Source organism: Stegostoma tigrinum, chromosome 3 (genome assembly GCF_030684315.1).
Source record: "Stegostoma tigrinum isolate sSteTig4 chromosome 3, sSteTig4.hap1, whole genome shotgun sequence".
In the NCBI taxonomy this organism is placed as follows: Eukaryota; Metazoa; Chordata; class Chondrichthyes; order Orectolobiformes; family Stegostomatidae; genus Stegostoma; species Stegostoma tigrinum.
In genome coordinates, this window is record NC_081356.1 from 100055042 (window position 1) to 100081895 (window position 26854).

General features: G+C 42.9%; 1 protein-coding gene across 6 annotated transcripts in view; it reads left to right on the forward strand.

Annotated features, from left to right (window-relative positions):
* The window catches only part of LOC125450829 (xanthine dehydrogenase-like), a 217017-nt gene that overhangs the window by 137678 nt on the left and 52485 nt on the right, over window positions 1-26854 (forward strand). For all 6 annotated transcript variants that reach the window (XM_048527126.2, XM_048527123.2, XM_048527122.2 and 3 more), the window contains 7 exons: window positions 5-172; window positions 3591-3668; window positions 13891-14068; window positions 16559-16662; window positions 17210-17371; window positions 22034-22177; window positions 26324-26447. In XM_048527126.2, coding sequence (XP_048383083.1) covers window positions 5-172; window positions 3591-3668; window positions 13891-14068; window positions 16559-16662; window positions 17210-17371; window positions 22034-22177; window positions 26324-26447 — 958 coding nt within the window. The remainder of the gene's footprint in view (window positions 1-4; window positions 173-3590; window positions 3669-13890; window positions 14069-16558; window positions 16663-17209; window positions 17372-22033; window positions 22178-26323; window positions 26448-26854) is intronic.

The following is a 26854-nucleotide window of genomic DNA, read 5'->3' on the forward strand; positions in this document are numbered from 1 at the left end:
ATAGGCCGGTGGATGGGCTGGAAATTTGATGATGAAGTGGAAACACCGTGAATTTGAGTCGGATGTATTTGTGGCCTTTGAAGTTGCTGGTGCTAAAGTGACTGTTGCAGATATTGCAGAATTGAACACTTACACCCCAGTGCAGTTTCTCGATGTCAACATGAAAGGAAAGGTATGTTTTTTGTGACCTGATTAAGGATTTTTGTAAGTTATAACTTCGGCTACTTTCCCAGTCAATTCTTAACCAAGCATGTTAAAAGTTATGTATCAAGATCCTTAAATGTTGAAGTAGGTTTAAAATCTGAAGCAAATAATTATTGAAATCTAGAGCCAAAACATTAACTCTGTTTTCTCTCCACAGATACTGCCAAATCTGCTGAGCTTCTCTAGCAATTTTATTTTCTGATTTTTTTTTTCAGATCTCCAGCATTTGCAGTTCGTTGCTTCGTTTTAGGTTTACAGTCTGCCTTGACATGCACTAATTTTGGCAGCTCATTGTAAGAGCATAGGAGTAAATTATTGGAGTCATTGTTGAAATGAAGGCCTTGCATGAGGCAGCTGCAATAGGAATTTGCAAGCACGCTGCCTGTGATTTTACTTTAGACGCTTACAGTGAATTTTTGCCAAGGGATGGAAACGGGAGTTGGATTAATTATCAAGTCAGAAAGCCTCTTCTGGAGTGAAGCTGACTGAAATTTAGAGTTTCATGTGGGGAAGCCTTTAAATGGTGTTGACACAGGTTTTGTTGGAGTCACTAATTCCAGTCCAGTGGACTGGAATGGAGATGGCTCGGATGACATGTGGGATTGCTTTAAATTCCCACGGCAGCCATCACATATTGTACTGAGAGAGCAAGCTATAGTTTGTGCTGAAGCCTTACACTGCACCACAGGGAAGCATGAGATCATGCATTGGACTTATCAGCAAACTCATAGATTGGCAGTACATAATCCTTGATTCTGAGGGACTGCCTAAGGACGAGAAGGCACCATCTGGCTAAAACATCAGAGTTTCCTAAGGCCCTAGTCATTCAATTCCAGATAGGTCTGTATTGAGGGTGTGATGTCCATTGCCTGCCTACCTGCCTGTCTTCTCCAGTGACCTCCTAATGCCTGTTGCTACTTGTTGGGCTTGGAATCTAACAGCCAGGATCCATTTAACAGCTGAAGTCTTTCTACAGTGCAGCTAAACTCTGAATTGTCGGTGGAAGGCTTGCCCTTATTCTTCTGACTCTGCTATGTGTATGGGGTGCCAACCCCACTCAAGGCCATAAACAGTCAGTATCTATTTTTCCTGCCATTAGTGATGTCCTGCAGCAGCCGTGACCAGCTGTATACACCCACCTTCCTTCAGCCAATCTGTTTCTGAAACCATGGATAATCTATCTGCCCCTTTCAGTTTAAGTAGAGTCGTAGAGTAATACAGCATGCAAACAGGCCCTTCGGCCCAAACTGGACTATGCTGACCATAATGCCCACTCAGCTAGTTCTAATTGCCCACATTTGGTCCGTATCCCTCTAAAACTTATCCATGTACCTATCCAAATGTTTTTTAAATGTTGCTATTGTATCTATCTCAACCACAGCCTATTCCATATACGCACCCCTCTCTGCGTGAAGGATTTGCCCCTCAGATCCTTCATAAATCTTACCCCTCTCATCTTAAACAACACTCCTCAGGACCTTACCATTTACTGTATAAATCCTACCTTGATTTGACTTTCCAAAGTGCATCACCTCACACTTATTGCATTAGCCAATCCTCAGCCCACTTCCCCATCTGATCATGATCCCTTTGTAATTTTTGATAACCTTCTTCGCTATCAATGGTACCTCCTAATTTTGTGTCATCCACAAACTTTTTAATCATGCCTTGTACATTCACATTCAGTTCATTTATGTAAACAACAAATAACAAAAGTCCCAGCACCACCCCCTGTGGCACACCACTTGTCACAATCAGACCTGACTATCCAAATGTTGGTTGATCTGTCCCTCGGTATCCTTTCCAATAATTGCCTACCACTGATGTCATGCTCGCTGGCCTGTAGTTCCCTGGCTTGTCTTTGCTATGTTTCTTAAATAATGGAACAACATTGTTGGCACTGGCTTACTGACCATGTTAATTCGGACAAGAGCAGGTTCCTCTTCTGTCTTCCCCATGTCCTGGTATTTATTATTACCAGGACCAGCATTCTGAATCTGATGTGCTCTCCAGTGCCACATTTTTGTGGGTCCCTCACACTCATTCCAGACGTTTTTGTGGGGATGGAATTCTGTCCCTGGGATGCATTGATTTCCTGTTTTAGCCTGCGTTCCTTAGAGTTCAGAACAATTTGTGGTGATCAGTAGGAAATGAAATTCTGAAACTTTTTGAATGGGTAGATGCAGAGAGGCCGCTGCAGTCTACAGCCACCGATCTCAAGGCATTGGTCATTTAGCACCCAGACGAGAAAATATTTGTTCACTCATGGTAGTTGTGAGTATTTGGAATTATCCACCCAGAGAGCCCTGTCTGCTCAATTGTAAGACTGATTCAACACAGATAGACAGATTTTTGTATACTGCAAACAGATTGGATAAATAGGTTGGGACTCTACTCATTGGAATTTAGAGGAATAAAGGGTAAATTCTGAGAGGATGTTTCCCCTCATGGGAGAGTCTAGGATCAGAGGACATAGCCTCAGAATTAAGGGGTGCCAGTTTAAGACAGAAATGAGTAGGAATTTCTTCTCCCAGAGGGTTGTGAGTCTTACACATACCCTGCCACAGAAAGCTGCAGAAAGGAGACGGAGTCCTTATGTATATTTAAGGCCGAGATATGTTGATTCTAGATCAGTAGCAGAAACAAGGCTTACAGGAAAACATAGGAAAGTGGACATGAGGAATGTGAGATCAGCCGTGATCCTATTGAATGGTGGAACAGGCTCAAACAGCTGATTGGCCAACTCTCATACCTATCTCTTATGGCCTGTATTGCCTTTAAGTCACTCAGTGGATATGAGGAGAGTATGGGAAGTTGTAGCTGAAGTAGAAATTGAACCCTCTTGCTTTTGTTTCCATTGAATGGTAGAGCAGGTTCAATGGATCAGATGACCTACTGCTGTTCTTGGGTACACCTCCAGAAGGAGGTACTCAGGCGTACCAACAATGTTGTTCCATTGTTTAAGAAAATGGGCTGAGAAATGTTTGTATTTTTCTCTGCTTTTCTTATTCTCACTTTAATGAATTTAATTCTGTTTAGCTGAGTTGGCTGGACAGCAGGTGCATGAGGCAGAATGAGACCAACAGTGTGGGTTCACTTTGCACAGCAACTGAGGTCACTATGAAGGTCCTGCCTTGTCAACCTTTTCTCCCTGGCTGAGGACTGGTGTCTCTCAGCTTAAAACACCACCAGTGGTTTGTCTAATGAGAGACCAGCCTTATGGTTCCAATGGTCCATCGAAACTTTGCTTTTACAATTAATTTACGTATCATTGATTCACATTCCAATCAGTTAGTTGTTACAATTATAATGTAAAGCCTTGGGACAGAGATTCCACCTACAAAAATTAAGAACATAATTTGTGAACTTCTGCTCATTCTGTAAAGGTCCTTTTATGTGTGGAAATTCCAAAGCTGACAGAGTCTGAAAAGATGAACAGCTTTAAGATTGCGCCCCGAATGCAGGTAAGTAGAGATTTTCTAGCTAATTGGTTCTGACTACAGAATAACTGAAGTAGCGTTGGACAGGAATGAATTCAAGGGAGATAATTTTGAGTGAAATTCTGGCCTCCCGGCTGTAGGAAGGATGATGTTAAATTTGAAAGGGTACAGAAAGATGTTGCTGGGGTTGGAGCGTTTCAGCTATAGGCAGAGGCTGAATGAGCTGAGGCTGTTTTCTTTGGAGAGGCTGAGGAGTGACTTTATAGAGGTTTGTAAAATCAATAGGGGCATAGATGGGGTGAATATTCAAGGTCTTTTTCTGAGGGTAGGGAGTCCAAAACCAAAGGGCATAAGTTTAAGTTGAAAAGGGAAAGATATAAAAAGGACCTAAGGCGCATTTTTTCCACTCAGAGGGTGGTGTGTGTATGGAGTGAGCTGCCAGGGGAAGTGGTGGAGGCTGGTACAATTACAACATTTAAAAGACATCTGGGTCAGCATACAAATGTGAAGGGTTTAGAGGGATATGGGCCAAATGCTGGAAAATGGGACTATATTAATTTAGGATATCTGATCGGCATGGACGATTTGGACCGAAGGGCCTGCTTCCATGCTGTACAACACTATGACTCTATGAGCCACAATATGCCAGAAACTGAGTCTTCTTCCAGCTTTAAAATCTTATTCCATTTTCTGGGGCTGAATTTTCTCAGGTCCTGAAGGAGAGAGGGAAAAGAAAATCTGTTTCTGAAACGAAAATTTGAATGGCATGATGAGAATCTCACTAGTGAGCAATGAAAGACCTATTTTCATGTCTTTAGGATACGTTTTCATCTGACTCCATTTGTTTATATGCAATTTCTCACTTTGCTATGCACCAGAGAAAAACTTGATAGCAACAGGAAAGTCAGAACAGGTACCTGACACCTTCAGCTCATTGTTTGCTCCTTCGCACCTCCAGTTTGGTCAGCATTCCCCTACATCTCAAGTTAAGCTCCATGGGCAATGACCCTGACCATGTGAGGGGAGCAACACCAGCATATTGGTTGTCATATCCAATCTGCAGGGCCAGGGCTCAGGGGGGTAATAATGGGAGATGAAGATGTTAAAGAAAGTTGAGTTGGAACATGTGGAAGCCCAGCACTGATGGGGTTGACAGGAAATGCAAGAGAAAGGAACATGATGGTTTAGAGTGTGTCCCTTAGAGTAGACTGTCAGTATGCTAAGGGTAATCATCCTGATTCAAATCATAAATGCACAATGGATATGGAAAATGGCTGTCACTACACCCAGAGTGGGCAGATTAAGTGTTTTACCCATCTTGATCAAGACGGCTGTACTTGTGAGTAATTCGAGGAACTTCAATGAGAAATCACATTAATATTCAATAATCGGATATTCAAACAGTACAGATTAAAAGACATCTGTAATCATAGTACCTTGCATGTGAAGAACATGAAGTGTCCAATGATGTGGGATACAAATCTTGGTCACAAGCAAACTTGATTGCATCAATGGTCATTACAGATTGATCAAAGCTGTCTCTGTGAATTAAAGATAATCATGCATGGCATTAAAGGCTCCGGGCTACAATTCACACAGACAACGCAAGGTCTCCTTGGTGGAAAAAGCCACATCTAACTGTAGATACTTGCCAATATGCTCTTATAGCTGCCTTCCTTGGATAATGTGGGAGGTAAGGGTCAAAGTTTCTCTAACTGCAATGCACTCATTATCTCCTACTGTATTTTCTCAACATGGTATTCCACAGAATATAGTCCTCTCTGTCAAAGATCTATGCAGAGATATTCCAGGCTTTCCTAGCCAGAGTCCTCCATATCCCAATGTATGGAAGACTCAGAAAACTGTCATTTGTGAGTGATAGGAATACCGACTGCTCACATTACTAAAAATCTATTCTGTTTGTGATAGTTCGTTGGAAGCATGACCAATGACCCAGCCACAGCAGGGGTTATTATCATTGCACAAGCACAGAAACTGACGCAAGAACAGATGCTCGAGCAAGTTCGGGACCAATAGCTGCTCAACAGCCTCTTCATGAAGAAGTCACAGCTGAAGGTCTCCTCAGGATGCACAGGAGCTACAGGACACCCAGAAGCGATTGTCCTTGATACCATTTTCTGCAGTGAGTGAGGTGCAGACTGAGGATATCCTAGACACCGTCACAGAGTATTGCCAGCTACCAGAGCAGGACCTACAGCGTGAAGGAGTGAGTGGCCATCCTGTCTCAGTGGCTGCCAAGGTGACAGTTCTGGCTGTTTCCAGAGTTCCACTGGATATCTGTGTGGTGTCTTTTGATCGTCCACAATCACCCACAAATACCCTGAAATTGTAACAGGTACAGTTTGTGCCAGATTGCGCTGCCTCATCTTATTTCCTGATAAAGAGATCCATGTTGCAGCATGGGCAACAGCATTGCCAACAGAGCTGGCTTTGCCCAGATGCAGGGTGCTATTGACTGTGCACTTGCCATGTCGGGAGCAGGCCTGGCAGATGGAGTACAATATTGATAAGTGTGAGGTCATCCAGTTTGGCAGGAAGAACAGCAAAATGGACTATGTTTTAAATGGTAAAAAATTGCAGCACGCTGCTGTGCAGAGGGACTTGGGTGTCCTTGTGCATGAATCGCTGAAGGTGGGATTGCAGGTGCAACAGGTGGTTAAAAAGGAAAATGGAATTTTGTCTGCCATTGCTAGAGGGATAGAGTTTAAAAACAGGGAGACTATGCTGCAGCTGTATAGGATCCTGGTGAGGTCACACCTGGAGTACTGTGTGCAGTTTTGGTCTCCTTACTTGAGAAGAAATATGCTAACACTGGAGAGGGTGCAGAGGAGATTCACTCGGTTGATTCCGGAGTTGAGAGGGTTGGATTATGAAGAGAGACTGAGTAGGCTGGGATTATACTCATTGGAATTCAGACGAATGAGGGGAGATCTTATAGAAACATATGAGATTATGAAGGGAAAAGATAAGGTGGAGGCAGGGAGGTTGTTTCCGCTAGCAGATGAAACTAGGACGAGAGGACATCGCCTCAAAATAAAGGGAAGCAGATGTAGGACTGAGGTCAGGAGGAACTTCTTCACCCAAAGGTTTGTGAATCTGTGGAATTCCTTGTCCAGTGAAGCAGTTGAAGCTACCTCACTGATTGATTGTTTGTTTTTAAGGCAAGGCTAGATAAATTTTTGAACAGTAAAGGAATTAAGGGTTATGGTGAGTGGGCGGGTAAGTGGAGCTGAGTCTCAAAAAGATCAGCCACGGGACAGGCTTAAGGGGCCAGATGGCCTTGCCCTGCTCCTGGTTCTTATGCTCTTATGTTGCACTAGGTAATCTAGTGGCTGCCGCTATGCCGTAGCCTTGATAGCCCATAGATACCAGCTTCATTTCAAGGACTGAATGATTTAACAAGGGTGGTTGGAGAAGACAAGGGCTTTCTTCATGTAATGTTCCTGCATTGAATAATGCAAAGATGTTAAACTGCATGGGGCATTAGGAGCAAAGTAACACTCCCTGCGGCAGGATTCTAAGACCGTATTGCCCTCAAGACAGCAAGCCTGCATGGCATGAATGTTGTAGGTGTAGTTACAATGACAGGCGATCAAACATCATGATGATATTAATAATGTGCAGTTGTATTTGCAGTGAAGTGTTACACGTACCACGAATGTGTACTGAGAATCTTTTCTTATTTATCCCCTCCCACTATGTGCCTTGGCGATGGGGAGCAGAGTTTGACCTGGTAAGTGGCTGGGCTTTTGAAGGCACCGGGAATCCCAGATGATCCCAGCAGCATAGATACATCCACCATTGATTAGCATGCAACACAGTGAGTAGGGTGCTATGAAGAGGTTCTATATACATGATGGAGTGATCTGCAGAGAATTTCAGGAGACAACTTGTTCGAGCTCATGGAGAGAAACCTACCATGAAACTCCCTGAAATTGACACTTCACTGATACTTAGTAAAATATGTTAGAAACTGATTACATTGGTTTTACCTTTTCCGAATAGCATAATACCGATACTTGGTGTTGAAGATAAAGGATCTTGCAAATTAAAAGGACTATACATACATGCTAACGGATTCAGATTGTTTGCTTCCTGTAAAATTGATACTGAGAGTAATGATAGATTATTAATTGGAGGGTAGACCTGGATTTTCTTTAGGACCAGGCTGACTTGACATTGTCAAGTTTGACAATTTCTGTAATAGAAAAGTTTAATCCCATTGAATGCTCCTGGAGATCGTGAGGGAAATTTCTCTGTCATCCACAGTAATAAAGAAGAAATTATCCTTGTTAGGAATTTGGATTTGTACTGTTATGGACCAGACTAAACCCCCCTCAAAATATAGTAAGGAGATAACTTGGACTTAACATTTTCTTATTTTAAAGTCGTGCCAGGCGTCATTCAATTGGTCAAACTGGCTGTCTTGAAGCAAAACACATTTTATTCATACACTATAGTTAACATGCTACAAAGGAAAGAATTGGAATAACTTAACTTTATTGGAAGACTTAACAGAATAAAAGATTATTTAACTATTAAACAGTAATTGTTCTAATATAGTAACATCGCATAAACACACCCTTGGCAAAGGCAAATTCAGTAAAATAGATTGTCTCACATGGAATTCTAGCAGCAGGAAGAGAACCCCCAGCTTTTAACTATAACAGAGAGAGAAGAAAACAGCTTCCACATCTAGCTTCAAGACTTCAGCAATTGCTACTGAAAACTATAACTAAAAACTCTGGCTCTGTGGGAGCTTGACCCTTCCCATTCAGACTGCTTCTATTGTTCCAACCTGAGAAAAAGAACACAAGGCCTCACAAGTAGCTTACTTTATGGGCTTTGGAGCAGACTGATTGTCACCTCTGTTTCAACCTTTGTTCACAAAAAAAATCCAGTACCAAGTACATCTCTTAAAGCCATAGTATTGTCACAGTACATAGTTTGTGCATTGTTCAAGATCACCCATCACCTGTCTCCTCTGCATTGGAAAGACATGTAAAATTTAGTCAAGCATGTGTTTAATTCAAAACAGAATTCCTATGCTTATGTCTGATCCCTTAACCAGTCTGCACAAGGGATTTTTGACTGGTAATGCAACACTAAGACTTCATCCTGTTAGTAACCCCTTTTATGAAAAGAATCCCATACCATGTTAAAATGGTCAAGAGACAGGATCTAGTCCAGTGTCCAATCCTCCCCTCATTCATGGACATATCTAACACCCTGACAATGCAACACTTTTTAAAAATTGAATTGGAAGTTCAGACACGATCATGTCCTTAAGCTCACAATCATCTTTATTTCATGTATATTATATTATGATGCAGTATTGTTTATTGCAATCTACTAATTCGAACTAGTTACATTTAGGTTGGATAGCAGTAACAGAGTAGGTCAGAGTCAACATGGATTTACGAAGGGGAAATCATGCTTGACTAATCTTCTGGAATTTTTTGAGGATGTATCTATGAAGGTGGACGAGGGAGAACCAGTGGATGTAGTGTATCTGGACTTTCAGAAAGCCTTTGATAAAGTCCCACATAGGAGATTGGTGAGCAAAATTAAGGCACATGGTATTGGGGGCAAAATACTGACTTGGATTGAAAATTGACTGGCTGACAGGAAGCAAAGAGCAGTAATAAACGGTTCCCTTTTGAAATGGCAGGGTGTGACCAGTGGGGTACCACAAGGTTCAGTGCTGGGACTGCAGCTGTTTACAATGTACATTAATGATATAGACGAAGGCATTAAAAGTAATATTAGCAAATTTGCTAATGACGCAAAGCTGGGTGGCAGTGTGAAATGTGAGGAGGATGTTATGAGAATACAGGGTGACTTGGACAGGCTAGCTGAGTGGATGGATGCATGGCAGATGCAGTTTAATGTGGATAAATGTGTGGTTATCCACTTTTGTGGCAAAAACAGGAAGGCAGATTACTTTCTAAATTGAGTCAAGTTAGGTAAAGAAGAAGTACAACGAGATCTAGGTGTTCTTATACATCAGTCAATGAAAGCAAGCGTGCAGGTACAGCAGGCAGTGAAGAAAGCTAATGGCATGCTGGCCTTCATAACAAGAGGAATTGAGTATAGGAGCAGAGAGGTTCTTCTGCAGCTGTACAGGGTACCTGGAGTATTGTGTGCAGTTTTGGTCTCCAAATTTGAGGAAGGACATTCTTGCTATTGAGGGAGTACAGCAAAGGTTCACAAGGTCAATTCCCGGAATGGCGGGACTATCATATGTTGAAAGATTGGAGCGACTGGGCTTGTATACACTTGAGTTTAGAAGGATGAGAGGAGATCTGATTGAGGCGTATAAGATTATTAAGGGATTGGACACTGTGGAGGCAGGAAGCATGTTTCCGCTGATGGGTGAGTTCAGAACCAGAGGACACAGTTTAAGAATAAGGGGTGGGCCATTTAGAACAGAGTTGAGAAAAAACTTCTTCACCCAGAGAGTGGTGGATATATGGAATGCTCTGCCCCAGAAGGCAGTAGAGGCCAACTCTCTGGATACTTACAAGAAAGAGATGAATAGAGGTCTTAAAGATAGTGGAATCAAGAGTTATGGGGATAAGGCAGGAACAGGATACTGATTGTGGATGATCAGCCATGATCATAATGAATGGTGGTGCTGGCTCGAAGGGCTGAATGGCCTACTCCAGCATCTATTGTCTATTGTCTATAAGTTTAAATAGCTATAGTGTGTCACTACTGTTTAACATTTCTTTTATTGTTTAATAAATTTGGTTGGCAGCTGGAGCCTAAGTCTCAATCTTTGACAGTATAGTCTTATTCTGCTACTTGTGAAGTCCTAGAAGATCAGAGGATAAAGTTAGCATGCCATTAGCGTTGTGCTTGGGTGACATTCTGCATTACCTTGTGAGTGAGCTGATGAATCTGGCATTAGCGCATCTTCAGACAACATGAGCATACATGTCAGGCTGGGGCAGCAACCTTCCGGAGGGGCCCAATTCAACTCTTTCTTCTTTGGCCGCTGCACTGCGGATCCCTCGATTGTTCCGATTTGTTGGCTGTCTCATTAGGCTTGCTGCTGACATCTTGGGGTTTGGGGAAGAAACCTTACCTTCAATCAACTGCTCAACCTTAAACAGACCATCGTTCACAGCAAACTAGGCAAGCTTCAGGAGGAACATCGACCGCAACACCAAACAACGCTGCCACAGCAACCTCTGCAAGACGTCAGATCATCAACATGGACACTACAGTCAAAGGTGGGAACACCACCCACCATATACACAGCAGAAAGTCTTACGATTCGACTAATACGCTGCAGGTAAGGATGCCCCGACACATGGTAAATTGGCAAGCCCGTGCAGACACCACGACAATGGGTGAATGGACACCACACAACAATCACCAAACAGGAATGTTCCCTTCCAGTCGGGGAGCACTTTAGCGGTCAAGGACATTCAGCCTCCGATCTTCAGCCTTTAAGAACAACACAGAGCCACCAAGCAGAGACTGACAACAGAGTTCCGTACCCATGAAGATGGCCATCTGTGATCGTGGGTTCATGTCGCGCTACATGTGACGCCTGACCACAGTGTTCTGTATCTGTAACGTCTTCCTTACTGTCCTGTTTTGACACCATCACTTTGATAAATTGTAATTATCTCTCTACCTTAATTAGATTGTGCAGTTTTGAATTACTTATTACAGTGGTTAGACCCTCGGTATGCGGCTCTTATAGCTATCATGTTATTCCAATCATTTATCTCAGCATCATCTTATTTTTAATTTTTTGTGATTATCCCTCTGCCTTATTTAATTGAATTATAGGTTATCCCTTTGCTTGTTATTCAGCTAACGATACTTTACTCACACCATCTGACACTTCAGATCACCTGCAGAGACTTATTATTCGACATTCCACTCACACCATGTGTATGATCTTTTGGCGTCTCTGCCATAAATTCTGTGTTCTGCGTGCTCCTCTCTCACTTCACCTGATGAAGGAGTTACGCTCTGAAAGTTTGTGATTTCAAATAAACCTATTGGACTATAACCCGGTATGGTGTGGCTTCTGATTTTGTCCATCTCGGTCCAACACCAGCACCTTCATATCGTCTCCATGGTGAAGGATGAGCACATTGGGACAAAGCGAGCTTTCCTCGTGGAGGATCGAGTTCAGCTGCATTTGTACGTACAAAACAGACAGGATCTCATTGTCAGAGATAATGGGAACTGCAGATGCTGGAGATTCCAAGATAATAAAATGTGAGGCTGGATGAACACAGCAGGCCAAGCAGCATCTCAGGAGCACAAAAGCTGACGTTTCGGGCCTAGACCCTTCATCAGAGAGGGGGATGGGGGGAGGGAACTGGAATAAATAGGGAGAGAGGGGGAGGCGGACCGAAGATGGAGAGTAAAGAAGATAGGTGGAGAAGGTGTGGGTGGGGAGGTAGGGAGGGGATAGGTCAGTCCAGGGAAGACGGACAGGTCAAGGAGGTGGGATGAGGTTAGTAGGTAGCTGGGGGTGCGGAGTAAACCAAGCGGAGGCTTGGGGACCGCTTTGCAGAACACCTCCGCTCAGTTCGCAACAAACAACTGCACCTCCCAGTCGCAAACCATTTCCACTCCCCCTCCCATTCTCTTGATGACATGTCCATCATGGGCCTCCTGCACTGCCACAATGATGCCACCCGAAGGTTGCAGGAACAGCAACTCATATTCCGCCTGGGAACCCTGCAGCCATATGGTATCAATGTGGACTTCACCAGTTTCAAAATCTCCCCTTCCCCCACTGCATCCCTAAACCAGCCCAGTTCATCCCCTCCCCCCACTGCACCACACAACCAGCCCAGCTCTTCCCCCCCACCCACTGCATCCCAAAACCAGTCCAACCTGTCTCTGCCTCCCTAACCGGTTCTTCCTCTCACCCATCCCTTCCTCCCACCCCAAGCCGCACCCCCAGCTACCTACTAACCTCATCCCACCTCCTTGACCTGTCCGTCTTCCCTGGACTGACCTATCCCCTCCCTACCTCCCCACCCACACCTTCTCCACCTATCTTCTTTACTCTCCATCTTCGGTCCGCCTCCCCCTCTCTCCCTATTTATTCCAGTTCCCTCCCCCCATCCCCCTCTCTGATGAAGGGTCTAGGCCCGAAACGTCAGCTTTTGTGCTCCTGAGATGCTGCTTGGCCTGCTGTGTTCATCCAGCCTCACATTTTATTATCTTAGGATCTCATTGTCGCCTGGTTTCTGTAGATGTGAACTGGGTGTAGAAGAACATCATGGACTGTTAAGGGCAGGATGCCAGCATTTGGTTTATATCATAGGTGTGAACTGCAGCCTGTATTGGTTTTCTTTCTGGCCTCTTTTCCTAGCTGTCAATAAAAACTCACGTTTGGTCTTGGTGGAATGCTGTCCTGTATGTGTTGTTCCCCCACTGGACAATGACAAGATGTGTCCACTGGACATTGGGGAAACAGTTACAGGGATTTGGAGAGGATGTCCATCCAGGATGTGTCTGGGGCCAGATAAATTGCAGTGAATGGAGTGATACATGCGATGGAATGCCATTCATGTCAGCTGTGTGCTGTTGTCCACATGGCTTTGTGGCTGCTGTGCTACGACATTGGTGGTGAGATGCCAGATTGCCAATATTTGTCGAAATGCTCAGATGCCTCTCTAAGATGGCATGGAAGCAAGGGACACGCAACTTTCAGCGTATGTCTGCTAAGTAGTGGGTTGTTCTGGGAAGGGCAGGTGGTCAGATGGGACTGGAATTGGACATGGGTACGCTAGAGTGGGATAGGAAGTTAATGAGGTGCATTTGGTAAGATACAATGAGAAAACACACTGGGCAATGTAGCAAAAACACCTCCAAAAAGCTCAAGGTGACTTGCACCCAGCCAAAAAAGTATACGATTCAGCCCTATAAACCCAAAACTTAGCCTTAACTTTACAATCCTTCTAAAAATAGTGTCATTTGTTCATAATAACTGATGTAATGGACTTGTGTTAGCCTCAAGAAGCAGTGGATTGAGGATCTTTTTCTTTTGCTTTGAAAATTAAGTTAACTTCCAGCCACCCTGGTTTAGGCACATTATCTGGGTATTGCATTTGTTGAAAGGAGATGGTCTGTTTTATCAGCTGTGCACATCTCTGATGGTTTATATGTAAAAACCCAAAACTATTTCTATGTAAGCAACTTGTTACATTCCCGTTACTGTCTCACAATTCCTTTTCTTTAGAATGCCCATACGTATGTGAGTGCTGGGTTCCGGGTTCGGTTAAAAGCTTTGGATAATAAACAGTTGGTAGAATCCATCTCAATGGTGTACACTGGAATCAATAGAACGTTTGTTCATGCTCTTGCCACAGAAAAATATCTCCAAGGCAAAGACATTACTTCCAATGTAACTTTGCAAGGTAAGTGCATGAGTTAGCTCTGGTGTGTACAGCAACTGAGAAATCAAAGATGCATCATATTATATTTGGGTAGACATTGATTTACACCTTAAAAAAACTGGAAAAACAATGGGTTTCCTTTTTGATTTGTGCGGGAAGTCATGTTTTCATAATCTTCTAGTAAAAATTACAATAAATTTATACCCATGCCGAGAGAGAGGAGGAACTGCAGATGCTGGAGAATCTGAAATAACAAGGTGTAGAGCTGGATGAACACAGCAGACCAAGCAGCATCAGAGGAGCAGGAAAGCTGACATTTTGGGTCTAGACCCTTCTTCAGAAATGGAGGAAGGGAATAGATTCTGAAATAAATAGGGAGAGAGAGGGAGGCGGAAAGAAGATGGATAAAGAAGAAGATAGGTGGAGAGGAGACAGATGGGTCAAAGAGGCGGGGGTGGAACCAGTAATGGTGAATGTAGGTGGGGAGTTAGGGGGAGATAGTTCCGTCCACAGAGGGCGGACAGGTCAAGGAGGCGGGATGAGGCTGGTAAGGAGGAGATGGGGGTGGGGCTTAAGGTGGGAGGAAGGGATAGGTGAAAGGAAGGATGGGTTAGGGAGGCGGGGACAAGCTGGGCTGGTTTTGGGATGCGGTTGGGGGAGGGGAGATTTTGAAGCTTGTCTGGACTGACCTATCCCCTCCCTAACTCCCTACCTACACTCACCTTTATTGGCTCCACCCCCACTTCTTTGACCTGTCTGTCTCCTCTCTACCTATCTCCTCCTTTATCCAGCTTCTATATGCCCCCCCTCCCTATTTATTTCAGAATCCCCTTCCCCTCCCCCATTTCTGAAGAAGGGCCTGGACCCGAAACGTCAGCCTTCCTGCTCGTATGATGCTGCTTGGCCTGCTGTGTTCATTCAGCTCCACACCTTTTTATCTCTTTATACCCACGCCCAGATGTTTGATACCGAGACAGTTCATGACCAGAAAAGCTCCTGCCAATGTAACACCTTTATTTGCAAAGCAAGTGAGATTTTTAAAAAAAGAAATCAAGTAACAAACAGCCACTTAACACCTGTTACTAGGAAAATGTTAATTGATTATAAAGTATGTCAGACATTTAGAAATACATAATATAATCAAGCAGAGTTAGAAAGGCTTCATGAAGGGAGATTTGTGCCTGACAACTTCATTACAATTATTTGAGGAAATAACAAGCAGATAAATAAAGGGGAAACAGTAAATGTAATATATTTGGATTTTCAGAGGAGTTTGAAAAGGTACCACAAGTTAGGTTACCTGTATGAGGTTGTATATAGAATAGAACAGAATACAATCTCTACAGTGTGGAAACAGGCCCTTCGACCTAACAAGTCCACACCGAATCTCAGACCATCCCACCCAGACTTATCCCCCTATAACTCACCTAATCTACACATCCCTATGGGCAATTTATATAAGCATGGATAGAGGATTTTATAACTAATAAAAGGCCGAGAGTTGTGACAAATGGGAGCATTGTTGGGAGTGCCACAGGGATCACTGCAGTGGGCACAATTATTTGCAATATATGTGAAAGTGAATATACTATCTGAGTTAATGAAATGTGAGGCTGGATGAACACAGCAGGCCCAGCAGCATCTCAGGAGCACAAAAGCTGACGTTTCGGGCCTAGACCCTCCATCAGAGCCCAGTTTCACATACTATCTGAGTTCACAGGTGACAAAAAAATAGGTTGGATGGCACATGGCGAGATTGACACCAAAAGTCTATACAAGGATATAGGCAGGTCGAGAGAATAGCAAAATTTGGCAAATGCTGTGTAATGTGAGAAAATGTGAATTAAATACTTTGGCAAGAAGAATTGAGGAATTAAATATTAGTTAAATAGAGAAGGACTGCAGAAAGCCACAGAGCAAAGGGATTAGTAATCCTCATGCACAAATCACAAAAGCTAGCGTCCAAATTCAGCAGATGGTAGAGAAGGCATGAGAATGTCAGTGTTTATTTCATTGAAAGTGGAGTATGAAAGAAAGAAGATTTTATTAAAACTGTGCAAAGCACGAGTCAGACCACAGCTCTTCAGAGGTTCAGTGCAACCTCAATGGGTCAATTGGCATCTATCTGTGCTGTAGTGATTTTATGATCTCAGAATAAGGAGTTGCTCATTTACACCAGAGATGAGAGAATTTATTCTGTCAGAGAGTAGTGAGAATTATTTACCACAGAGGGCTGATGAAGCTGAGTCATTATGTATATTCAAGGCTGAGATTGACATAATTTGGTATGCTGACATCTCCTCTTCGCCTGTTTTGGCTTCATCCTCTTTTCTTTCTCCTTCTCTCACCTTGGATGACCAGAAGTTGATTAGTATGGTTTCTCGATTTCTAGTTTATGTTTTGATATGGTATAATTAATTTATAGCATTTAAGATCAAGGCAGAATGCCAAGTCTTTTTATATTGGGAACTCATTTGTCTGGGCATTAATTATTAGAAGTGATGGTTGCAGGTGCCCTGACAACACTTGAGAAGGAGATAATTCCTGATGAAGATAATCCACTGCTTGCAAGTGCAGAATACAGGAAATCATTGGCACTCGGACTTTTCTATAAGGTGGGCAACTCTTATAAGCGTTTTAAGATGAATTTCATCCCTGAATGCTGTGCAATGAGACCTGGTAAAATGTTTCTTTCAGTAGTGGATAAATCTCCTCCACTCATCTATCCAGGTTCAGGTTGAATGGTATTCAACTCAAGTTGTGAAAGGCCAATGTAGTCATCCAGTATGGTGTCCAGTTCCTAGTGGTTTGGTGATTATGTTCTTACTTATTCCAGATTACTGGTCAGTTTTTAGCAGCTTAATTTCAAATGTTATATTGGTGAAATTGGTCTGCATCAGCCGCAAGAAATGAGTGCATAGCAAGCCGGAGCTGATTTTTCATTGACTTGGAAAATATTGTGAAGAATTTTTACTTGCAAACTAAACAAAAGTAACATGGAGACTCTTCTTTCTTAGTCTCTAAGAGAATCTCATTAATTCTGTGACCTTTAGTGCTCCTGGCATACACCAATTTTATCCCTAAGAATCTAAAAGTGTTACTGCATTGTGAACTTCTTATTTTTGTATACTGACTAATAAATCCACTTTAAACTTTCTTCAGTTTTTCCTCTCTCTGTTGAGTGAAGGTTTAGTTTCACCTTGCAATCGGAGTGCCATGTTTGCTTTGGAACGTCATATATCCACAGGAAAACAAACATTCAGCAGCAGACCAGAGGAATATCTTTTGACAAAACCTATGCCAAAATTAAATGCCCACAAGCAGGTAGAGTTTCAATCTGTTCTCTGTTTGATGTGTGCATGTTGTACATTGGAATGTAGATTTATTGTCCAATAAAAATATATTGATTTGTACACTGGAGTAAACCCAAGTGATCTGAATAAAATATCCTGATCTTGCTTCTGGTGATTTTCAAACTCCCAAGAAATTGCATTGTAATTCCATTGTCCATTCTTGTTTTTGAAAAAGTGACAGTTTCTGTCAACTACATGTGTAAAGGTCCCAAACGTTGCATAACCACACTGCTGCTGTTCTACTTTAAACAAGTGGCAAATTCTTGCAAAGTGCCAATGGTGCTGATTGGTTTTTGAAATAAAATGCAGCATTGAATTGTTATGCAACTGCCAGGGCTTTAAGGAGGCAGAACAAAAAGTCACTTTGAGCTTTCTGTTTTGTTGAAAAGAAATACCAGAGAGTGCAACAGGGATGGAGATGTTCCAATGCTATGCGAAGGATTCAAATTGTAAGGGCCTTCCAAAGTATCTCATTTGGAATTTCTTGCCTTTCTTAAAGCTATGGCATCATTTAGCTAAGATTATTTTCCCAAACCGCCATAGTTTAATGTGGAGAATTATTTTTAAATTTTTTGGAATATGTTCAGAAGCAGATCCAAAGATTGGTGCCTGTTTGTGAATTAGGTGCACACACATGGATCCATTATATATCGGATACAATCACACAGCATTTACTTTTTAAAAAATAGTTCAGTAACTGAGTATTCTGCAACCTATGATTTACTTTATGCCAAAATTACTCCAACACATTAAATTGACAAAGGTTCAGCTTTGCTTGTGTTTGCTCTAACTAGGCAGCTATATTTAGTCATATTAGAGTATAAAAACCAAAAGAACTGCAGATGCTATAAATCAGAAATAAAAACGGAGGTTCCTGGAAAAGCAAAGCAGGTCTCGCAGCACCTGTGAACAGAAATCAGAATTAACGTTTTGGGTCCAGTGACCCTTTCTCAGAACTGATGGCAGCTAGGAAGATAACAAGGTGTAGAGCTGGATGAACACAGCAGGCCAAGCAGCATCTTAGGAACAGGAAAGCTGATGTTTTGGGCCTAGACCTAGATGAAGGGTCTGATGAAGGGTCTAGGCCCGAAACGTCAGCTTTCCTGTTCCTAAGATGCTGCTTGGCCTGCTGTGTTCATCCAGCTCTGCACCTTGTTATCTCGGATTCTCCAGCATCTGCAGTTCCTATTACACCGGCAGCGAGGAAGATGTTGATTTATATGTAGAAGATAGGGGACAGTTGGGGTTGGAGCACAGAGAGAAAGAAGAGCAGTTGGTCAGACAAAAGAATAAATAATAACTTTGTTAGGACGGTGAATAGTTGTAAATGGGCACTATTAGTGAACAACAATAGGTAGTATGTAATGGCAGACTATGTGATAACAAGGCCTGGTGTGTCGGGTAGGGAGCTCAGATATGGGAGAGTACGGGCCCTAAAATTATTCAACTCGATATTGAGTCTGAAGGGCTGTCGGGTCCCCAAGCGGAAAATGAGGTGATGTTCTTCCAGCTTGCATTAAACTTTGCTGGAACACTCTAGCAAGCTAGAGACAGAGATGTTGGCCAGAGAACAGGGTGGTGCATTAAACTGGCAAACGAGTGGAAACTCAGGATCTTTTTTGCGGGCAGAACGTAGATGTTCTGTGAAGTGGGCACCCAGTCTACGCTTCATTTCCCCAATGTAGTGGAGACCACATTGTGCGCAGCGAATGCAGTAGACTAGATTGTGTAAAGTGCTGCATCACCTGCAGGGTATGCTTGGGGCCCCTTGGATACGGAGGAGCGAGGAGGTAAATGAGCAGATGTTATACCCATGTCAGCTTCAGGGGAAGGTGCCGTGGGGCTGTTGGGGTGTGTTAGAGGTGAAGGAAGAGTGGACAAAGATGTCCCAGTGGGAACTGTTCCTGCAGAAGGTGGACAAGGGAGAGACAAGGTGGCATCTAGCTAGAAGTGGTAGAAATGCCATCTGATGATCTTCTGGATGTAAATACTGGTGGGATGGTAGGTAAGGTCAGAGGGAACCCTATCGCTGTTGTGGGAAGGATGACGGAGTGATGGTCCTGTCGATATCAGTGCTGGGGAATGTCCTTGTCAAACTGGGTTGGATCCATCTCCTGCACTTGCCCCCTCACCCCCTCTCTTCCCTCCTGTAACAGTGACAGGGTTCCCCTTATCCTTACCTGATCCTCATCCACTGCTTCCTCTGGGACATCCTGGTCCACTCCTTTTACGCTCCCGACAACCACCACAAACCCCTCCGCCCCAACTCCCAAGCCGCACGTCCCAAGGCACTTTTGTGTGCAACTGCTATAAGTGTAACACCTGCCCATTTATGTCCTCCCTCTTCAGTATCCAAAAGCCCAAACATACCTTCCAAGTGAAGTAGCACTTTACCTGTGCTTCCCAGAATCTACTCCACTGCATTCACTGCTCACAATTTGGTCTCCTTTCCACTGGGGAAACAAAGCGTAGACTGAATGACCGCTTTGCGGAACAGCCACATTCTGCTCGCAGAAAAGACTCTGAGCTTCCAATTGCCTGCCATTTTAATACACCACCCTGTTCCCTGGCCAACATCTCTGACTCAGGCTTGCTGCAGTGTTCCAATGAAGCTCAGTACAAGCTGGAAAAACAACACCACATTTTCCGCCTGGGGACCTTGCAGTCTTTCGGACTCAATATTGAGTTCACAAATTTTAGGGCCTGAACTCTCCCATGTCCTAGCCCCAAACCCCACACACTAGGCTTGTTATCACAAAGCCTGCCATTACACATTATCTATTGTTAGCCAATAACAGTCTCCATTAACAGCTATTTGCCTTCCTAGCAAAGTTGTTATCTACTCCTTTGTCTGTCCAACTGTTATTCTCCTCTCTTTGGGCTCAATCCCCACCTTAACCCCTCCCCCATCCTATCTTACGCATGTAAACTGACATTTGCCTAGCTACCATCAGATTTAAGGAAGGATCACCGGACCTAAGACATTAACTCTGATTTCTCTCCACAGATGCTGCCAGACCTGCTGAGCTTTTCAAGCAACCTCTGTTTTTATGTAGTATTTTAGAGTACAAACCGGGGGTAGGATGCGTTACGGAAATGTCATCCCACTATTTTACTAATATGTTTTACTCCATAATTTTGTATGCAGTAATCTCTATTATCATCTTACCTTAGGTGTTAGAATACATGGGATACCCTGGCTTGCTAGTGGAAGCATAACCCATCAGTTACCTTAAAATGCCAAAATTCGTCGTTACTGGCAAGAACATCAATAATATCTGGAGGAGGCACATTGTTGTACTTCATGCTTCTTACCCCTTTCAGCTGTTGGAGGACTCTAACTCCTGTAGCATCAGCCTATGCTGGACGCCACCTCAAAAGAAAGCCTTTAGAAAAGTTTTTGTATTTTTTATATTAATTCACAGGATGTGGGGTTTGCTGGCCATTGTTTATTGTCCATTCCCAGTTTCCCTTGAGAAGGTGGCGGTGAGCTGCCTTTTGTAATGTATACGCCACAGTGATGTTAGGAATGGAGTTCCAGGATCTTGACCCAGCAACGTTGAAGGGATATGTTAATGATATGATAGTGATATGTTAATTACACAGAATGATGAGTGGCTTGGAGGGGAACTTTCAGATGGTATTGTTCCCATATTATCTATTGTAAGTGTGAAAAGATCCGTCTAAGGGACCTTAGCAACTTTCTGCAGCACAACTTAAAAATGGTACACTCTGCTGCTTCTATATATCATAGAATCATTTCAGTGTGGGTACAGACCCTTCGGCCCAACAAGTGCACACTGACGCACAGAGCATTCCACCCGGACCGATTCTCCTATTAGTCACCTAATCTACACATCCTTGAACGCTATGGGGTAATTTAGCATGGCCAATCCACCTAGTCCGCACATCTTTGGACTGTGGGAGGAAACCCATGCAGACATGGGGCGAGTGTGCAAACTCCACATAGACAGTTGCCCAGAGTTGGAATCGAGCCCAGGTCCCTGATGCTATGAGGCAGCAGTGCTAATACTGAACCACCGTGCCATCCAGGCAGCGAGAGTGGGATCAGTGGTGGAGAAAGTAGATATTAATGGATGTAGTGACAATCAAGTGGCTTTGTCCTGGATGGTGTCGAGCTTATTGAGTGTGTTTGGAGGTGCATCCATCCAGGCAAGACTGTGCCTGGTGGAGAGGCTTTGGGAAGTCAGTAGGTAAGTTACTCACTGCAGTATTCCTAACCTCTGACCTGCTCATGTCGCTACTCTGTTTATGTGGCGAGCCCATTAGAGTTTCTGGAAAATGGTAGTCCCAAGGATTTTGATAATGGATAATTCAACAACGGTAATTCCATTGAATGTCAAAGGCTGATGCTTAGATTCTCTCTTGTTGGAAATCTAGACCTTGTGTGGTATATATGTTGCTTGTCACTTACCAGCTCAAGCCTGGGTATTACTCAGGCTTTGCTGCATTTGGACATAGACTACTTCAGGATTTTTTAAATAAAAAACGACAAATGATGCAGATCCTGGGATTTCTTTTGTGTTCATTGCCAGATCAATCTGGTAATTTGCCCAAGTCCTTTGAATACTGGAGTAAGTTTAATTATATATTTCCTTTGTTTTGCTTCCAGGCTTCTGGTGAAGCTGAATTTATCAACGACTTGCTGCCTCTTCCGAATGAGTTATTTGCAATGTTTGTGCTGAGCACAGAAGGAAATGCAACTATTAACCACATTGACCGTACGGCAGCTATGAATGTGCCTGGTGCTGTTGCAGTAAGTAATTAAAGCTATCGTGAAGCACATCGTTTAACTCATCTCCAGTACAGTCAGCTTAAATATAATGTGTTAACTTTTAAAAACAAAAATTAATGAAAACTGCAAATGCTGTAAACCTGAAATCGAGCAACAATTGCTGAATTGACACAGAAGCGCAGCCAGCACCTCTGAGGTGAAATAGTTTTTGTTGCTTTGATCATGATTTTTTAGGAGTTTTAAAAATCTTTATCAAATCTAAAAAACTAAGATTCATGTGCGAGTGAAGAGGTTTCTTTTTCCAAGTTGTACTCAGGGAGTGAGGGAAACTGGCAAGGTTGGATTTATTGCTCACTCCTGGTTACCCTGTGAGATGATTGTCAACCGTCTCCTTAAGCTAATACAATGCCCGAACTGCAGATACACTCACAGCCATGCTTGGTATGGAATTTCAACCAACAACTTTGGAGGAATGATGATATAAATCCACATTAGGAACTTGTGAGATATGAAAGGAAACTTGTGGCGGCCATTGCTCTTTTTGGAGGCTCAGGTTGCACTGGGAGGGACTGTCAAATTGTGAACCGTTGCAGTTCCTGTAAATGACACATACTGCAGCTCTCTTTTTCTGGTGGCCCACTGGCTAGGCTGCCAGTCTATTATGCATTAGTGCCCTGAATATTGGTGGGCTTCAGATGTTACTAAATCCAGATGAATGTTCCATATTCTTTTGGACTTTCAAGTTCAGTGTTAAAGATGATGAAGAGACTTTCTGGTGCCAGGCAGCGAACCACACTTTGTAAAGTACCCAGACTGTGTGCTAGTGCACTCTGGCTAATCCATTTCAATTTCTGATCATCAGTGATCTCTGACTGTTGTTGGTACACTCTTTTTGGTATTGATATTGTTATAGATGGTCAGGGAGCGATGCACATTTTCTTATCAGAGATTGTCATTGCTTAGCACTTTTGCGATGCAGATGTTAACTGATAAGATTGGAATGGTCTGCTGTGCATTTGAAAATTTTGTAGTTGGAACTGAGCATTGTAGAGGAACCAGCCCCACACTTGACCTTAAATTAGAAGGAATTTCGTTGTTAAAGTACACGAAGATGATTGGACCAAAGATGTCTCTGTGATAAACCTCTACAACGATGACCCGGGGCTTAAGCAGAAGGCTCCATTTTTGTTTCTGATGTTCATCACAGCAGAGATTGTTCCTGTGATGCTAATTAATTTCAGTTTTCTGTGCCCAAACCAGTTTTTCAAACACTCCAGTCTAAAGAGTTGTCGAGTGGAAATTTAGGCAACTGCAGAGTTTCTTGGTACAATGTTTAGACAAACACACAGTTCTTTTCTAGCATTCAGTTCATATCAGGATGAAAGAAGCGATGAAGTCCAAAACAGTGTGGTTCTGTGAGAGCCTGAATTGAACATCAATGAGCAAGTGTTGCTTGATGTCACTATTGCAATTTGTACTACCATCTTAGTATTGCCTTGGAGAATGATGGGGTGGTTATCAAAAAGCTTTGTATTTGTCTTCTTTCTTCATTAAACTTTGCATTGACAATTTGTAAGAAACAACCAAAATATTTACAGAAAATCAACTCTTGGTTTTTGTCAATAATAAAGACTTTCGCTGAAACTTCAAACTTGCTCACAGTGAACTTAGAGACATTTCTTTCATATGGCTGCAACATGTAACCAAACAGAGTAACATTGTCCATCAGTACTTTTGCCTCCACTCATCTGCAGCTAAAACCTTCAGTCATCCCTATGTTAACTCAAGACCTGACTGTTTTAGTACACCCCTAGCTGGCCTTTCAGCTTCTGCCCCACATCAACTTGTGCTTATCCAAACCTTTGCCGCCTGTTTTGTGCAAAATCTCATTTTTTAAAATCTTCTTGTGTTTACTGACCTACATTGGTTTCCAGTCTGGCAATTCATTGATTTTAAAATTCTCACCTCACCATGCCCCCTCCCTGAATTGGATTCTCATCCTAAACCCTTTGTGGGACTATTTTAGATCAAACCTACTTCCCAGATTAGTTGCGAACCATTTTAACTCCCCCTCCCATTCCTTAGATGACATGTCCATCATGGGCCTCCTGCAGTGCCACAATGATGCCACCCGAAGGTTGCAGGAGCAGCAACTCATATTCCGCTTGGGAACCCTGCAGCCCAATGGTATCAATGTGGACTTCACAAGCTTCAAAATCTCCCCCTCCCCCACTGCATCCCAAAACCAGCCCAGCTCGTCCCCTCCACCCACTGCATCACCAAACCAGCCCAGCTCGACCCCGCCTCCCTAACCTGTTCTTCCTCTCACCTATCCCCTCCTACCCCTCAAGCTGCACCTTCATTTCCTACCTACTAACCTCATCCCGCCTCCTTGACCTGTCCGTCCTCCCCAGACTGACCTATCCCCTCCCCACCTCCCCACCTATACTCTCCTCTCCACCTATCTTCTCCTCTATCCATCTTCGGCCCGCCTCCCCCTCTCTCCCTATTTATTTCAGAACCCTCACCCCATCCCCCTCTCTGATGAAGGGTCTAGGCCCGAAACGTCAGCTTTTGTACTCCTGAGATGCTACTGGGCCTGCTGTGTTCATCCAGCTGCACACTTTGTTATCCCAGATGATCCCTACCATTTAAGCTTGAGCAAGACATTCATGCACATTCAGGAATGGACGTAAAGGTCTAACTCTCCCTGAAGGAAAGGGACCAATTGAGAATATTATTGTCCTTTAGATAGTCGTTTTAACAAATTTCAGCTAGATTGTAGTGACCAAGGTTGTATAAATGGTGAGAAATCAGATTTAACACTTTGGGTCCAGTGACTCTTCTTGCTCTGAAGAAAGGTCACTGAATTGAAACATTAACTCTGATATCTCTCCACAGACACTGCCAGACCTGCTGTGTTTTTCAGCAACTTCTGTTTCCGTTTCTATTTTCCAGAATCCACAGTTCTCTTGTTTTTGTTTTGTTTAAGATGTTATAAGTGTTTTCAATAATCATTACTCTTCAGTGATGATTGTGTGGAGATCCTAAATTTGGATGTAGAAGATTATATGTGGCAATATATTTTCTAAATTATACAAAAGTTCATTAAAAAACTGAAAACGTTATTGACATTTGATGGGAAATCAATTATAACATTGATAGTTCTGGTAAAATAAATTATCACCTTGTTTCTAATAGAGAATCCAAATTTTACTTGATGTTACAGAGAACTGCTTAATATATCCACCAACGCTTAAAACACTTAAATTCTGTGTAGAAAGTTCGACAGTTTGGCAAGCTATTTCTTTTCCAGTTAAGGGGAAAACTTGTCACGACACTACAGCAGCTCTCAGTCTACTGTTGGAGGCACTGGAGTAAATCCAATGTCTAAAAATCCCCTAAGATGCTGCTTGGCCCGCTGTGTTCATCCAGCTTCACACTTTGTTATCTAAAAATCCCCTTGGTGTTTCCAATGTTTATCCCATAAAAAGAGCTGAACTAGCAGGAAACTTACGAACACATTCATCAAATAGTGGTAAACATCGACTATCAATGTTCAGCATTGTTCATCCAATTGTCATAACCAAGTCTTTTTATGATTTAAGTGACTTCTAAAAATAACAGACACTGACCTAAAATGGCTGCTGTGATCACCTGACCAAGTTTAGCGAAGGTCATGAAACCATCAGTCAACAAGGACCAGACTGGGCTGAAATTAATATTATTATGAAACTCAAGTCTGCTTTTTGGAAGCTACGTTTTGGGATGGAGATTGCCTGTAGATTATCCAGTTTGAAAATGATGACATCAAACACCAAAATTCGTAAAGGAACTATATTTTCAGGCAAAGGGTTTTGAGCAATAAGACAGAGAACTAAAAAGAAATTGATTTGATTGCAACAAGGAACTGAAAGTCTCTCTCTTTCCATCTCCTTCAAAGTCGAAGTCAATGCATGGCATAAGATTTATGTCATCATAATGAGAGAGTGCTGGGCAATTTAGAGGGCACTTTGTCTTTCAGTGACTGATGTAAAATCAAGCGTGAGAATCTATTATTGCAATAAAGAGCAGGAAAAATATTCCATTCACAAACATTAGCCTCATCAGCCAAAAAAAATCACCAAAAGTCTTTGAAATAATTAATCTCTTATCTCACTTTTATAGGTGCTTCAAGCAAGCGATATACCTGGATCCAATACATTTATGCCTCCACCCTATATGGTTGAAGAGATTTTGAGTAGTGGTCCTGTTGTGTATGCTGGACAGCCAGTCGCACTGTGTCTTGCGGGTAATGCAATTTTCTTTCATGGCAAGTGAGCATTTATTGCCCATCACAAATTGACCTTGATTTGAATGGCTCTCTAGGCCAGAGGAGGCGATGGCCTCGTGGTATTATCGTTGGACTGTTGACTCGGATAACATTCTGGGGAGCCAGGTGTGAATCCCGCCACAGCAGATGGTATAATTTGAGTTCAATAAATATGTGGATTTAAGAGTCTAATGATGATCATGTACCCATTGCCGATAGTCAGAGGAGAAACCCATCTGGCTGACTAATGTCCTTTAGGGAAGGAAACGGCCATCTTTACCTGGTCTGGTCTACATGTGACTCTAGACCCTAAGCAATGTGGTTGACTCTTAACTGCCCTCTGAGCAATTAGGTATGGGCAATAAATGCTGCCTAGCCAGTGATGC